The sequence below is a fragment of the Oncorhynchus keta genome, chromosome 30 (assembly GCF_023373465.1).
Source record: "Oncorhynchus keta strain PuntledgeMale-10-30-2019 chromosome 30, Oket_V2, whole genome shotgun sequence".
Classification (NCBI taxonomy): domain Eukaryota; kingdom Metazoa; phylum Chordata; class Actinopteri; order Salmoniformes; family Salmonidae; genus Oncorhynchus; species Oncorhynchus keta.
In genome coordinates this window covers 55393350-55410083 of record NC_068450.1, presented here as the reverse complement: position 1 = coordinate 55410083, position 16734 = coordinate 55393350, and the positions used below count along the sequence as shown (strand labels likewise).

Below are 16734 nucleotides of genomic sequence, written 5' to 3'. Positions count from 1 at the left end.
CAACCTGTTTCACTTTGAATCGTTTTCTCAAAGCGATTTCCCAGTTACATCATATGTTTCTACTTGGGTATCTATATAATTCCAAACCGGCACCAAATATTTCCACCCGGACTGAAAGTACAGAGGAGAGTCCAGAAAGAACAGCAGAAAGGTGATTCATTCCTGTGTGTTGCTTTTTTCCCCCTCTCTTGTTTTGTTCTCAATTTACATGAGGCTGGGGATGGGGGGGGTTACAACATAGACCCCCATGGCAATTCCTGGAATCCCAGCAGGAGGGCTTGAGGAGGTTGTCGCCCCGAGCACGTTACTGTGCTACCGCCACACACACACACACACACACAGAGAGAAAGAGAACACATACTCACTGCCAGCAGCAGTGCTCAGTGAGGCAGATCATAACTCACAGAATGAGGATTGCAGTCCATTTATTTAACTGTTTTGGGGTTACAGCTTATTAGGCAGTGAGAGGCGGTGCTGTTCAGTTTGTCATGTGGATAAAGACAAGCAAGTGCCGTATGATGGCTACAGCCAGCCACTATGGGGCAGCCCAGTGGGGTGCAAGGCTGTTGACTGCCTGCTGGGATCTGGTAGGTACCTATGTACATCATTTAGACTTGTAGACTGAGGCACATGTCAACATGCAAAGTCAGATACTGCATGACTCAACACTACAGGCACAGAAAGATGGTAACTTTAACAGGTTGTGGCTTTCATACAACGCCTGGCTGTCATCCTGACATGCAAATATTGGTTGGGTCAGCATTGTTTCCACATTGTCATAATTGTAAACAACATTTCAAACTGACAGTTGAACATTGATGTGATGTCTTTTGCCCAATGGGATGATGTCTTCAAGTGTTGCAAACATGCACATTTTCTGTTACACTTCTCCAACTGTTTCTGGTTTATTACCCTACCCACCCTGCAGTGAAATGGAAAATCCCTTCACATTGCCAAAAATGTCATTCCGGTTTAGAGTGCAATTACTTGCCAGTTTTACACAGTTCACCCAGATGCATCATCTATAAAATGTTCTTGCGCACAAATATGATCTTAAATAGTTAATCCACAGCTATATAGTGATTTAATAACCACAAAGTAGGCGTGAACATTTTGATTTAGCAACTTAGTGCGATTGAGAAATGAACATGGTTATGTGTGATTTACACCCTTAGTTATCTGTATAAACATTGTGATTATCCTTCATATTATTTCATGAACTGATATGAAGTGTAATATAAAAACTGAGCAAATAAAGAGGCCCAATTTGATCTCACAGATGCGGTACAAAGCATTCAGCTTCACCAACATCATTCACATAGGCTTCATAGAAGCTTTAGAACCAATTAAGATGAACTGTCTATTTCACTTCATTTGAAATGGAAACAGTTATGACCGTATACTGTAACATGCTGACCAGACCGGACACGTCGCGTGCGCCGCAAAATAAATGTAGAAATCCATGTTATTCAATTATTGCGCACGCCAACGAGCGTCTGCGACGCCTAGGGCTAAAATAGAACTCATTCCTATTTCTGACGCAGGTCGCAATGCAAGTCCGGCCTCTCCCATCTCCTCATTGGTTATACCCACGTGGGTGACTGAAAGACTGACTGTTTTGCGGGTAGCCGTGGTAAAACAATGAACGTTTAGATGCGATCACCATTTAATTTAAAAGATGAAAAAGCCTGGAAGGAGGATACATTACTAGAAACGATTCGGTTGACCGTTTTATGTATGGATTAATTGTCGGAGTAGAGGTCCTTGTGCATTTCAGGTAAAATAACAACTCAATGTTTATGTACCAGGACAAATTAACTAGCAACAGCAAGCTAACTAAATAGGACAAATTAACGTTAGCTAGCAGGTGCAAGCTAACTAGCTAAATTGCCATACATGTTTAATGATTTTTTTTTTTACCTGTCCCCAAATTAATGTCAGTTATTCAGAGTTTGTTTGGATATTTTAACCTGCGTGTCGTGATCGCATTTGGTGTAGGGGGCAAAATACATAGCGCACGATGGCGCACGCGCGCAGCCGGGTTGGGTTCCGTGTATAACAGTAATGACAACACTAAAGCCGCTGCAGTCTTAATACAACTCTGGGTTCTATCGACGTAACAATATGAAAACAGAAGTTGAGGAAAAATACAAGTTTTTATGTTTAAGTAAACACCACCACACGGTTGCGTTCTCATGGCAAAACTTGACAGGAAGATATCTACACCTTTTACTGAGTGACAAAGTAACAGTTGACCATCTAACTGGGTTGGGGCGGTTGACACACCTTCGATAACATGGATCATCAACTAGATTCAGCCGCGGTCCGACGTATTCTTTTTTTTTTTCTTGAGCGGATGGGCGGGGGGGACAGAACAATTGCTGTAGATGTCAAAACGGATAACATTTACTCAAGCATATGTAACGGATGTGAAACGGCTAGCTTAGTTAGCGGTGCGCGCTAAATAGCGTTTCAATCGGTTACGTCACTTGCTCTGAGACCTTGAAGTAGTAGTGCCCCTTGCTCTGCAAGGGCCGCGGCTTTTGTGGAGCGATGGGTAACGATGCTTCGAGGGTGACTGTTGTCGTTGTGTGCAGAAGGTCCCTGGTTCGCACCCGGGTATGGGCGAGGGGACGGTTTAAAAGTATACTGTTACACATAATCATTTCAAAACTTAAAATCCATTGGAGCTGCTTTCATGGTGTTTTTCGTCTTGCGTCCAACAATGTAAATTCCAATATATATTATGTATTTTACTATGAACTTGCAGGGCCAAATAAATCCACCTGCAGGCCGCCAGTTGGGATACCCTGTTTTTATAAGATAATAGATCACAGGTTAGTTTCTGGGGTGATGACTTGGAATAGATCACTTTGTTAGTAGAAGATATTGATAGTTCTGTCTGGGTAACGTTGTGGATTAGGTCACTGACTGTATAGAAGAGTTCTCTGGTGACCCAATGACTCATGATGGATCATTTTATGGGTAGTCTGGGGCGTTCTCATGATGACAAATCACTATGGAGAGTTGTTGGGTGACGCCACATGAGAGATCACTGTGTAGACAGTTTTTTTTGTTGGGGGACTCCATATGACAAATGCCAGGGATAACACCATATCCTCTGTAGAGTTCTCGGTGGTGACTCTATCATATAACACAGTGGATCACTGGATAGCGTTTGTCACGTGGGGGAAAGGGGGGGTGGGTTGAGAGGGGCTTCGGGGGGTAGTGAGGGGGTCGGCGGCTGTCCACAGGAGGTGATCTCTTGGTTGGGGTCTGGGCTGGTCTGTTCGGAGACTGGGGTGGTGACTTCACGGTTGTTAGTGCTGCACTCCACTGTGTGGGGATGGTGGTTATGGTGGTTGGTGCCGGTGGTGAGCTGGGGCGTGACTGCTACGTTGTTACTGTGACCCCGGCGGTTGAGCTGGATGACGGTGGTCTTGGAAGGCATGGAGGAGACGCCGTTCTCAGAACTGGGCCGTTTGCAGTGGAACAGGATCAGGAAACACCTGTAGAACTGCAAGAGGGGGACAAAGAAGAGCGTATGTGAGGAGTGTTTGTGAAAGGGGATAAGTGTGTACGTGAGAAGGTGTGTTAGACACAGAGCGAGTCACTCCCTGTTTGTCAACACAGTAAACCCATTTCTTCACATTAAAAAAAAAAAAGATGCAAACTAAAGGTCAGATTCCAGAGAATTTCCGTGGTAATTTATTTTGAGTCTGTCTGGGAAACTGGCCCTAAAATAATTTGACCCATAGATTGCAGTATAAGCTGTAATTAATTAATATTTGCCCTGTTTTTAATTCCAGGCATCGTCCTGATGATGTCGCTGTGCGAGGAGGTCCATGTCTATGAGTACATCCCCTCTCTGCGTCAGACAGACCTGTGCCACTACCACGAGCACCACTACGACGCCGCCTGCACCCTTGGGGCGTACCATCCCCTGCTCTTTGAGAAGCTACTGGTCCAGAGGATGAACAGCGCCTCGCAACACGACCTCAAAACCAAGGGCAAGGTCACGCTCTCGGGGTTCAACGCGGTCAACTGTGGGCCCTGACGTTTGACCTCCTATGGCCATCAAGAGATGGCGCGTGCCGATACTAATCAAGCGACTGAAGAGACTTAAGTTGAGTCAGCACTGTCGTCTGTGGGCCATGCTCTGGCGTTTGACCTTTGACCTGGACGAAAGTGAAGAGGAGGAGAGTGGTGCCAATACTAATCTATTTTAGGCTGTAGAGGTTAAGCTAGCGTGCTCCAGAACTGCTTTTGCAGCAATGGATAGTGTCCAGAGACTGTCAGGGTGTTGAAATGATAAGTTGTTTCACAAGCCGTTTAAACATTAAAAGAAGTGAAAAAGTTTAAAGGCCGAACTCTGAAGTGACGCCTGCAGAGGAACTTCTTTGTTTTCGCTGAGCCTGGAAAAAGACAAAAACAGCCTGTTGCTGCTGGTTAGGATAGCAATAGTCATCAATGTTGTAAGGAGGGGGGGGGGTTTAGGGCATGTGGATGTCATGTCGTATTGTGTAATGAAGTAGTCCTTCAGGAATGTATTCCTACTGGAGAGATGGGTCATCTTTTTAAGGTATTGTTCTTGTGACACAATGTTGTACATGGGTGAGGTCTGAGTATGAATGTGGAAAAGTGATCTATAGATTAAAATATTGAACATCGGTCAAAGGGCATTTGTTGCCGATTCAACTAATGAGGTGCATTTCCATGTACAGGTCATGTTTAGAGCATGGAAATAGAGAATTGAAAACATGCCGTGTAAAGGGTTTACTTGAGAGGGTAGGTTTGAATTTAAGCAGTTCAAAAAGCATGTTGTGTTCCTTTTTGGTTTAAAAATATTGCAGACCTTATTTGAGAAATTCAGGGATAGTAGTGTATGTAGGTCTATGAGGAAAAACAACCACTTTTTTTCTTTTCACTTTTTTTGTGTATGGACCAGTCTTAACCTAACGACTGATCTGTGTGTGTGTGTGTGTGGAACTCAAACTTTATCAGTGTCCTCGATGTACGTACGCTATTTAAAGTTACTGTACCGCAAGACCAGATGGTAACTGACAGCAGTTACTTTTCCTGGCCTTGACATGATTCTACAGCCACACTGTGTAAATAGAATATAAATGTGGTTTGTTTGCCTATTGAAGTCTGGTCAAGTGTAATGCAATGAAAGCACCTATGAATAGTTAGAGGCACATTTAAAAAAAAAAAAAAGAAGTTTAACCTTTAACTAGGCAGGTCGATTAAGAACACATTCTTATTTACAATGACTGCCTACCCCGGCTAAACCTGGTGTGTGCCGCCCTATGGGACTCCCAATCACAGCCGGATGTGATACAGCCTGGATTTGAGCCAGGGACTGTATGTAGCCTCTTGCACTGAGATGCAGGGCCTTAGACCAGGAGCGCAGTGGTCTAAGGCTTTTGGTAATGGTGATAGACTTGATACTGTGCCAAATGTTCCCTGTGTGAAGTTAACTGTTAGTTAACACTACGTCTTCTAGCAAAGCAGAGGCCTCAGCTTAGAAATATAAATGGACAAAATGTCCTTACGATGATTCACTTGTTTGTGTACATTGTGAATGGAATGCACAAAAACCCAACACTAGAAATGTCAAGTGTTGGCTGATCTACTGTTGAGGGTAAACACTAATATTGGACACCTTTTGGGATCTTTAAACAAAAATCCTGTTTTTACAGAATTTTCTATAGCCAGAATCAGTTTGTACTGAACATAATTTGTTAGTTTGTCTAAAATTTGTATTTCTTTTCCATTCTTTTATACTTAAACTGTTGTGAATAAAGACATCTTACTTGCCTTGTGAGTTGACCATTGTCTAACTAGCTGTTTAACTACATATCCCACAATTCAAGAGGAAAGGGCTGTATCTCAATTGCTTAAAAATGTATTACCTGCTCATCTCCTCCCTTTGATTGAAACATACTTGACCAGTGGAAGAAATAATGGTGGAAGCTCCTCATTGGAATGGCTTTCATCTGGTCACGTCTTTCACATCAACATAACGAAGGAGAGGAGGTGAGTAGAGGACACATTTTTGGTTTAGGTTCTGCTCACCTGTTTGTTCATGAGAATATAGATGAGGGGGTTGATGACTGTGCTACTCTTAGCCATGATGGAGGGCACCACGGTCAAGATGGGGGTGATGAGGCCCGGGTGTCCAAAGGTGGCCATCATGGCGATCACGCCGTAGGGCATCCAGCACAGCAGGTAACACACCACCGTGGTGATCACCATGAACAGAATGTGGAACTCTCTCCGCCGCGCTGCCGACTTACGGATCCGCCCCACCTGAGAGGAAATGATCATGCATAAATGTATGTCCTTGAGAGGCCAATCACATAGGAGGATGTAGAAGGACATACAAGGTCTTGTTACAATACTTAAGAGAAATGTAATTTCCTTCCTTCACTGCTTAGGCTAATCAATGTTTACATTTGTATTTTATATAAAAGCCTCCTTTTCCTCGACATAGGTTGATCGGTGTCATACTTCACCTACACTTTTAAAAAAATCATCCTTCCTTGTAATAGGATAATCACTGTTTCAATTATTTTAATAAAGACTTCCTTCCCTAATTGACTTTTAAAAAAGGCTAAGTGACCTGACAGGACTGGATGAGTGAAGCAGGGTTTTCAGTTCACTACCTTTTACTTATCCTGTCATGTCACATCAGTTATTGCTTGAACTTCCAGGAAGGCGGAGCGCTTTTTAAAAACTATTCTAACAGGGCTACGCTTTAGTCACGCAAGTCGAAACACTTAGTCTCATTGCCAGACCTGTCTGATCTGAGTATTCTGAAACACCTGTAGCCATAAGATCCATCCCAACTGAGAAAAAAAGTCACACTAGGCAACTGCCTAATTATCTAGTCACAAGATGCTTTCTTAATAGGATATCAGTCTTAATTGCAGTGTAAGAAAGGGAACCAAGTGTTCATTTTCTTTTAAAGGATACTCCCATCTGTCCAATGAACACTGTCTTAATCATGTAAAAGTAGTGTTCAGTTTCTCTCTTTGCGCACACTCTACTCAATCCTACCAATCTGTAACCACCAACTTCCTTTCCATGCATCTCAGTCTACAGACCACTGAAGACGGCATCTTTCTACAGGAAGTCCCTATGAAGGAGTAGTACTGAGTGCATATTACGTGTCTATATATACATACAGTGGGGCAAAAAAGTATTTAGTCAGCCACCAATTGTGCAAGTTCTCCCACTTAAAAAGATGAGAGGCCTGTAATTTTCATCATAGGTACACTTCACCGATGATAGATAAAATGCGGGAAACAAATCCAGAAAATCACATTGTAGGATTTTTAATTAAATTATTTGCAAATTATGGTGGAAAATAAGTATTTGGTCACCTACAAACAAGCAAGATTTCTGGCTCTCACAGACCTGTAACTTCTTTAAGAGGCTCCTCTGTCCTCCACTCGTTACCTGTATTAATGGCACCTGTTTGAACTTGTTATCAGTATAAAAGACACCTGTCCACAACCTCAGTCACACTCCAAACTCCACTATGGCCAAGACCAAAGAGCTGTCAAAGGACACCAGAAACAAAATTGTAGACCTGCACCAGGCTGGGAAGACTGAATCTGCAATAGGTAAGCAGCTTGGTTTGAAGAAATCAACTGTGGGAGCAATTATTAGGAAATGGAAGACATACAAGACCACTGATAATCTCCCTCGATCTGGGGCTCCACGCAAGATCTCACCCCGTGGGATCAAAATGATCACAAGAGCGGTGAGCAAAAATCCCAGAACCACACGGGGGGACCTAGTGAATGACCTGCAGAGAGCTGGGACCAAAGTAACAACGCCTACCATAAGTAACACACTATGCCGCCAGGGACTCAAATCCTGCAGTGCCAGACGTGTCCCCCTGCTTAAGCCAGTACATGTCCAGGCCCGTCTGAAGTTTGCTAGAGAGCATTTGGATCATCCAGAAGAAGATTGGGAGAATGTCATATGGTCAGATGAAACCGAAATATAACTTTTTGGTAAAAACTCAACTCGTCGTGTTTGGAGGACAAAGAATGCTGAGTTGCATCCAAAGAACACCATACCTACTGTGAAGCATGGGGGTGGAAACATCATGCTTTGGGGCTGTTTTTCTGCAAAGGGACCAGAGCGACTGATCCGTGTAAAGGAAAGAATGAATGGGGCCATGTATCGTGAGATTTTGAGTGAAAAACCTCCTTCCATCAGCAAGGGCATTGAAGATTAAACGTGGCTGGGTCTTTCAGCATGACAATGATCCCAAACACACCGCCCGGGCAAACGAAGGAGTGGCTTCGTAAGAAGCATTTCAAGGTCCTGGAGTGGCCTAGCCAGTCTCCAGATCTCAACCCCATAGAAAATCTTTGGAGGGAGTTGAAAGTCTGTGTTGCCCAGCAACAGCCCCAAAACATCACTGCTCTAGAGGAGATCTGCATGGAGGAATGGGCCAAAATACCAGCAACAGTGTGAAAACCTTGTGAAGACTTACAGAAAACGTTTGACCTCTGTCATTGCCAACAAAGGGTATATAACAAAGTATTGAGATAAACTTTTGTTATTGACCAAATACTTATTTTAGACCATCATTTGCAAATAAATTCATTTAAAATCCTACAATGTGATTTTCAGGATTTTCTTTCTTCTAATTTTGTCTGTCATAGTTGAAGTGTACCTATGATGAAAATGACAGGCCTCTCTCATCTTTTTAAGTGGGAGAACTTCCACAATTGGTGGCTGACTAAATACTTTTTTGCACCACTGTATAGATGCAGCATTATGTTATTCATATTGTGGGCAGATAGCCCATTAGCTGTTCTATAAATACATGACTGTGAACATGCAAGTGTGATTTGGCAGTTAAACTGCAGGATTACCACTGTGGTAGTATGTGCAATTAGACACTTGAATGGTAGCCTAACAATGGATGGTAGCTGCTACCAACTCAGTGTTCTTGTCGTTAGTGTCTGCCCTGAGATTGGGAGGTTGAGAGTTTGATCCCCGGCTGAGTCGTTCCAAAGACAGTAAAAATGGGACCCGGTGTGTCTCTGCTTGGCACTCAGCATGAAGGAGATCGATTGGAGGCAAGGCGCTGCAATAGACTAGCATCCTGTCAGGGAGATGTACATCAAGCTGCCTCATGCTACAGAAGAAGGAGAGCTGTTTTGGCTCGCTTGTGCAAAGCTACTTATTCACTGTGCTTAGTCCTCTATAATTCAGTGGTGACCGTGCTAGTAATCAGTAATACATTGACTTTGCGGGGCTAGCTGGGTTCACTATCTTAATGTATGTCAAACAAATTATTACTTAAACACGGAAGGGTGGAGACACCAGATAACGCTGACTGGGAGAGCGAGATATCACTAGGCAGTGCTACAGCATTCTACCCAATAACTGACAGTTTTAACACTGCAAGTCTTTCTGATTATCAGTGCTTTATCAGCAGGTTCAGACCCTGACACAACATGCTGATCTGGGGCTTTGCATGAGTAAACTTGACTCTCCTCTGCTCAAGCCTCACTTCGATTGATGTTTTATTGACGAAAACACACACACGTGCAAATGCACCCACCCATGTTGGTTTTAGGTACTGTAAACACCTACCACTTCTTCACAGGTAGATGATTACAGTTATTCAGAATAAGAAGTTTGTGTGAAGAATAGCGAATAAACAGAATATGTGTAGGCAAACATTGCATGGTGTGTTTTGATTGATTTCAAGCCATTTTTCATTTGAACCCATGTGGACAGGTGGGACAGCCCACCTGTTTGACAGCGTAGAGCAGCCTCCCATAGCAGTAGACCATGACCAGCACAGGCAGCCCCAGACAGAAGATGAACAGGCAGATGATGTAGGAGTGAGATTGGGGAGTCTGGGATGTCCAGGTGACTGAGCAGCTGGTCCCGGCCCCCTCCAGGCCGTAACTACTCCAGCCCAGCAGGGGGGGCACTGTCCAGAACAGGGAGTAGAGCCAGGAGCCCGCCACAGCCAGCAGAGGCTTGCGGTAGTCGGGGGCCCGCTTGTTGTACACGGTTAAGGTGCTGTAGCGGTCATAGGAGAGGAAGGCCAGCGAGATTAGCGACACAATTCCTGAGAGATGGATAGAGAAAGAGAGGGAGGTAGGGAGAGAATGAGAGAGAGAGAGAACAAGAGGGATGGTGGTATACCGTGATTACCCATTACATGGATTATTGTGAGACAGTCACTGAGACAGATTGTGGTGCACTGGCAAGCTACCCTTGAAAACAGACTACAGACACCTGAAACCCCACCTCTTTAAGGAATACCTAGGATAGGATAAGTAATCCTTCTCACCCCCCCCCCTAAAAGATTTAGATGCACTATTGTAAAGTGGCTGTTCCACTGGATGTCATAAGGTGAATGCACCAATTTGTAAGTCGCTCTGGATAAGAGCGTCTGCTAAATGACTTAAATGTAATGTAATGTAACTTCATGCGTTCTGTTTGGCTTTTCTAAACTGAGCCTTAATACCCAAGTAAACAATCACTTTTGAAGGGGGAACATGTGAAATTCCCTATTTTATGCGTCTATTTTAAGCACCCCCATGAACACATCAGAGTTTAACTATTTTGGGTTCTGTGTAGAACTCTTTGTGGAAAGGGTTTTTACCTGGAATCAAAAAGGGTTATCCTATGGGGACAGCCGAAGAACCATTTTGGGTTCTAGATAGCAGGTTTTACCGGATAATACTTTAATTTAGCCACTTAAAAACCCCCAAATATATCTTATCACTTCAAGGGCAATATCATATGACGCTTGTACTGTATGTGTACGTGCAAGCCATCTCAGCCTCCAGTATTTATGGTGCAATAGTTTGTGTCAGGGGGCTAGGGTCATGCTGTTATATGTGGAGTATTTCTCCTGTCTTATCCGGTGTCCTGTGTGAATTTAAGTATGCTCCCTCTAATTCACTCTCTTTTTCTCTCTCTCTCTCTCTCTCTCTCTCTCTCTCTCTCTCGTTGGACCTGAGCCCTAGGACCATGCCTCAGGACTACATGGCCTGATAACTCCTTGCTCTCCCCAGTCCACCTGATCATGCTGCTGCGCCAGTTTCAACTGTTTCAACAGCAGGCAGGGCTAATGGAACCCTGACCTGTTCACTGGACATGCTACCTGCTGTTTTGGACTCTCTTCCGCACCTGCTGTCTCTAACTCTGAATGATCGGCTATGAAAAGCCAACTGACATTTACTCCTGAGGTGCTGATCTGTTGCACCCTCTACAACCACTGTGATTATTATTATCTGACCCTGCTGGTCATCTATGAACAGAGTTCCTCTGTGGAGATGGGAGAATCTTCCAGAAGGACAACCATCTCTGCAGCACTCCAACAATCAGGGCTTTATGGTAGAGTGGCCAGACGGAAGCCACTCCTCAGTAAAAGGCACATGACAGCCCGCTTAGAGTTTGCCAAAAGGCACCAAAAGGACTCTCAGTCCATGAGAAACAAGACTCTCTGGTCTGTTGAAACCAAGATTGAACTCTTTGGCCTGAATGCTAAGCGTCACGTCTGGAGGAAACCTGGCACCATCCCTACGTTAAATCAGGGTGGTGGCAGCATCATGCTGTGGGGGATGTTTTTCAGCGGCAGGGACTGGGAGACTAGTCAGGATCGAGGGAAAGATGAACAGAGCAAAGTACAGAGAGATCCTTGACGAAAACCTGCTCCAGAGCGCTCAGGACCTCGAACCCAATGAAACATCTCTGGAGAGACCTGAAAATAGCTATGTAGCGACATTCCCCATCCAACCTGACAGAGCTTGAGAGGATCTGCAGAGCAGAATGGGAGAAACTCCCTAAATACAAGTGTGCCAAGCTTGTAGTTTCATAAACAAGAAGACTCAAGGCTGTGATCGCTGCCAAAGGTGCTTCAACAAAGTACTGAGTAAAGAGTCTGAATACTTATGTAAATGTGATTTCAGTTTTTTTATTGTTTATTGATTAGCAACAAAAACATTGTTTTTGCTTTGTCGTTATGGGGTATTGTGTGTAGATTGATGAGAGAAAAAAGAAATTCAATCCATTTTAAAATAAGGCTGTAATGTAACAAAATGTGGAAAAAGTCAAGGGGTCTGAATCATTTCAGAATACACTGTATGTAGCCTATCTGCACTGTGCTTTGGGAATCCCTCTCCACTGACTGAATTATACCACAGAAACAAGCTTAGTGAAGTGCGAGCGATTTTTCTTTGAAGCTAAAGTACAAGTACATGCTTCACAGATCACATGACTATGCAAATAGCATTTCCCAACAACTGAAATGGTATAGACTTAATCTAGAGTAAAGGCCCCTGACGGGGCTTGTTATTATTATTTTTTTTTAATTCACCGTTATTTAACCAGGTAGGCAAGTTGAGAACAAGTTCTCATTTACAATTGCGACCTGGCCAAGATAAAGCAAAGCAGTTCGCCACGAACAACAACACAGAGTTACGCATGGAGTAAAACAAACATACAGTCAATAATACAGTAGAAAAATTAGTCTATATACAATGTGAGCAAATGAGGTAAGATAAGGGAGGTAAAGGCAAAAAAGGCCATGGTAAATACAATATAGTAAGTTATTTTTTTTTATTTTTTTATTTTTTCACCTTTATTTAACCAGGTAGGCTAGTTGAGAACAAGTTCTCATTTGCAACTGCGACCTGGCCAAGATAAAGCATAGCAGTGTGAACAGACAACACAGAGTTACACATGGAGTAAACAATTAACAAGTCAATAACACAGTAGAAAAAAAGGGGAGTCTATATACATTGTGTGCAAAAGGCATGAGGAGGTAGGTGAATAATTACAATTTTGCAGATTAACACTGGAGTGATAAATGATCAGATGGTCATGTACAGGTAGAGATATTGGTGTGCAAAAGAGCAGAAAAGTAAATAAATAAAAACAGTATGGGGATGAGGTAGGTAAAAATGGGTGAGCTATTTACCGATAGACTATGTAAAGCTGCAGCGATCGGTTAGCTGCTCAGATAGCAGATGTTTGAAGTTGGTGAGGGAGATAAAAGTCTCCAACTTCAGCGATTTTTGCAATTCGTTCCAGTCACAGGCAGCAGAGTACTGGAACGAAAGGTGGCCAAATGAGGTGTTGGCTTTAGGGATGATCAGTGAGATACACCTGCTGGAGCGCGTGCTACGGATGGGTGTTGCCATCGTGACCAGTGAACTGAGATAAGGCGGAGCTTTACCTAGCATGGACTTGTAGATGACCTGGAGCCAGTGGGTCTGGCGACGAATATGTAGCGAGGGCCAGCCGACTAGAGCATACAAGTCGCAGTGGTGGGTGGTATAAGGTGCTTTAGTGACAAAACGGATGGCACTGTGATAAACTGCATCCAGTTTGCTGAGTAGAGTGTTGGAAGCAATTTTGTAGATGACATCGCCAAAGTCGAGGATTGGTAGGATAGTCAGTTTTACTAGGGTAAGTTTGGCGGCGTGAGTGAAGGAGGTTTTGTTGCGGAATAGAAAGCTGACTCTTGATTTGATTTTCGATTGGAGATGTTTGATATGATTCTGGAATGAGAGTTTACAGTCTAGCCAGACACCTAGGTACTTATAGATGTCCACATATTCAAGGTCGGAACCATCCAGGGTGGTGATGCTAGTCGGGCATGCGGGTGCAGGCAGCGATCGGTTGAAAAGCATGCATTTGGTTTTACTAGTGTTTAAGAGCAGTTGGAGGCCACGGAAGGAGTGTTGTATGGTATTGAAGCTCGTTTGGAGGTTAGATAGCACAGTGTCCAAGGACGGGCCGGAAGTATATAGAATGGTGTCGTCTGCGTAGAGGTGGATCAGGGAATCGCCCGCAGCAAGAGCAACATCATTGATATATACAGAGAAAAGAGTCTGTCCAAGAATTTAACCCTGTGGCACCCCCATAGAGACTGCCAGAGGCCCGGACAACAGGCCCTCCGATTTGACACACGGAACTCTATCAGAGAAATAGTTGGTGAACCAGGCGAGGCAATCATTTGAGAAACCAAGGCTATCGAGTCTGCCGATGAGGATGTGGTGATTGACAGAGTCGAAAGCCTTGGCCAGTTCAATGAATACGGCTGCACAGTATTGTTTCTTATCGATGGCGGTTAAGATATCGTTTAGGATCTTGAGCGTGACTGAGGTGCACCCATGACCAGCTCTGAAACCAGATTGCATAGAGGAGAAGGTATGGTGGGATTCGAAATGGTCGGTAATCTGTTTGTTGACTTGGCTTTCGAAGACCTTAGAAAGTCAGGGTAGGATAGATATAGGTCTGTAGCAGTTTGGGTCAAGAGTGTCCCCCCCTTTGAAGAGGGGGATGACCGCAGCTGCTTTAAAATCTTTGGGAATCTCAGACGACACGAAAGAGAGGTTGAACAGGCTAGTAAATAGGGGTTGCAACAATTTCGGCAGATCATTTTAGATTGTCTAGCCCGGCTGATTTGTAGGGATCCAGATTTTGTAGCTCTTTCAGAACATCAGCTGCCTGGATTTGGGAGAAGGAGAAATGGGGGAGGCTTGGGCGAGTTGATGTGGGGGGTGCAGTGCTGTTGACCGGGGTATGGGTAGCCAAGTGGAAGCATGGCCAGCTGTAGAAAAATGCTTATTGAAATTCTCAATTATAGTGGATTTATCGTTAGTGACAGTGTTTCCTATCCCCAGTGCAGTGGGCAGCTGGGAGGAGGTGTTCTTATTCTCCAAGGACTTTACAGTGTCCCAGAACTTTTTTGAGTAAGTGTTGCAGGAAGCAAATTTCTGCTTGAAAAAGCTAGCCTTGGCTTTTCTAACTGCCTGTGTGTATTGGTTTCTAGCTTCCCTGAAAAGTTGCATATCACGGGGGCTGTTTGATGCTTATGCAGAACGCCATAGGATGTTTTTGTGTTGGTTAAGGGCAGTCAGGTCTGGAGAGAGCCAGGGGCTATACCTGTTCCTGGTTCTAAATTTATTGAATGGGGCATGCTTATTTAAGATGGTGAGGAAGGCATCCTCTACTGACGGGATGAGGTCAATGTCCTTCCAGGATACCCCGGCCAGGTCGATTCGAAAGGCCTGCTCGCTGAAGTGTTTCAGGAAGCATTTGAAAGTGATGAGTGGAGGTTGTTTGACCGCTGACCCATTACGGATGCAGGCAATGAGGCAGTGATCGCTGAGATCTTGGTTGAAAACAGCAGAGGTGTATTTAGAGGGCAAGTTGGTTAGGATGATATCTATGAGGGTGCCCGTGTTTACGGATTTGGGGTGGTACCTGGTAGGTTCATTGATAATTTGTGTGAGATTGAGGGCATCAAGCTTAGATTGTAGGATGGCTGGGGTGTTAAGCAAGTTCCAGTTCAGGTCGCCTAGCAGCACGAGCTCTGAAGATAGATGGGGGGCAGTCAGTTCACATATGGTGTCCAGAGCACAGCTGGGGGCAGAGGGTGGTCTATAGCAGGTGGCAACAGTTAGAGACTTCTTTTTAGAGAGGTGGACTTTTAAAAGTAGAAGTTCAAATTGTTTGGGTACAGACCTGGATAGTAGATCAGAGCTCTGACCGTTTGACCGTTCCATCTTGTCTGAAAATGTTGTAGTTCGGAATGGAGATTTTGATGGTCTTCCTAAGCCAGGATTCAGACACAGCTAGAACATCCGGTTTGGCAGAGTGTGCTAAAGCAGTGAATAAATCAAGCTCAGGGAGGAGGCTTCTAATGTTAACATGCATGAAACCAAGGCTATTACGGTTACAGAAGTCATCAAAAGAGAGCGCCTCGGGAATTAGAGTGGAGCTAGACACTGCAGGGCCTGGATTCACCTCTATATCACCAGAGGAAAAGAGGAGGAGTAGGATAAGGGTACGGCTAAAAGCTATGAGAATTGGTCATTTAGAACGTCCAGAACAGAGAGTAAAAGGAGCTTTCTGGGGGTGATAAAATAGCTTCAAGGTATAATGTAAAGACAAAGGTATGGTAGGATGTGAATAGAGTGGAGGTAAACCTAGGTATTGAGTGATGATGAGAGAGATATGGTCTCTAGAAACATCATTGAAACCTGGTGATGTCATCGCAGGTGTGGGTGGTGGAACTGAAAGGTTGGATAAGGTATAATGAGCAGGGCTAGAGGCTCTACAGTGAAATAAGCCAATAAACACTAACCAGAACAGCAATGGACAAGGCATATTGACATTAAGGAGAGAAATGCTTAGTCGAGTGATCACAAGGGTCCAGTTAGTAGTGAGGTTGGTTGGGGTAACGGCGATTCAGACAGCTAGCCGGGCCATCGTTAGCAAGCTAGCGTAGGACGGTGTTCTGTTTTTAGCCACTTCGTGCGTTTCCGTTAGTAGATTAGTGGGGTTCCGTGTGGTAGATGGCATCAATCCAATTGGCAAAATGGATACAGTAATAGTGACTCAAGAAAAATTGTCTGAGAGACCTATTCAGAAAGCAGCCGATAAGACAGCTAACGATTAGCGGGCCGCAGATGGCCATTCAGGTATCGTCGCGACGGAGGAGCCAGTTGGATAACTCCCTCGTGCAGATAACGTCGGTAGTACCGTCGTGAAGGCCCGGTGGGGCTCCGCATCGGCAGTAAAACGGGTCCGGATAGGTGATTGTAGCCCAGGAGTGGTTGATGGAACTCTTCAGCTGGCTAGCTCCGGAATAATTGAAGTTTGCTCCGGGACCGACGTAAGCCAATAGTCACACGGATAGCAGCTAGCTAGCTGCGAGATCCAGGT

At 44.3% G+C, this 16734-nt stretch overlaps 2 protein-coding genes across 5 annotated transcripts in view; one reads left to right on the top strand and one right to left on the bottom strand.

Moving 5' to 3' along the window:
• The window catches only part of LOC118363776 (beta-galactoside alpha-2,6-sialyltransferase 2-like), a 63305-nt gene extending 57485 nt beyond the window's left edge, over positions 1-5820 (top strand). For all 4 annotated transcript variants that reach the window (XM_035744988.2, XM_052488614.1, XM_035744987.2 and 1 more), the window contains exon 6: positions 3810-5820. In XM_035744988.2, the coding sequence (XP_035600881.1) occupies positions 3810-4057 (248 nt within the window). In that variant the 3' untranslated portion in view covers positions 4058-5820. The remainder of the gene's footprint in view (positions 1-3809) is intronic.
• LOC118363777 (pinopsin-like) overlaps positions 774-16734 on the bottom strand; it is a 29160-nt gene continuing 13199 nt past the window's right edge. Inside the window, exons 2-4 of the mRNA XM_035744989.2 lie at positions 9789-10114; positions 6079-6312; positions 774-3517 (exon numbers count right to left, since the gene is read on the bottom strand). Coding sequence (XP_035600882.2) covers positions 3182-3517; positions 6079-6312; positions 9789-10114 — 896 coding nt within the window. The 3' untranslated portion in view covers positions 774-3181. The remainder of the gene's footprint in view (positions 3518-6078; positions 6313-9788; positions 10115-16734) is intronic.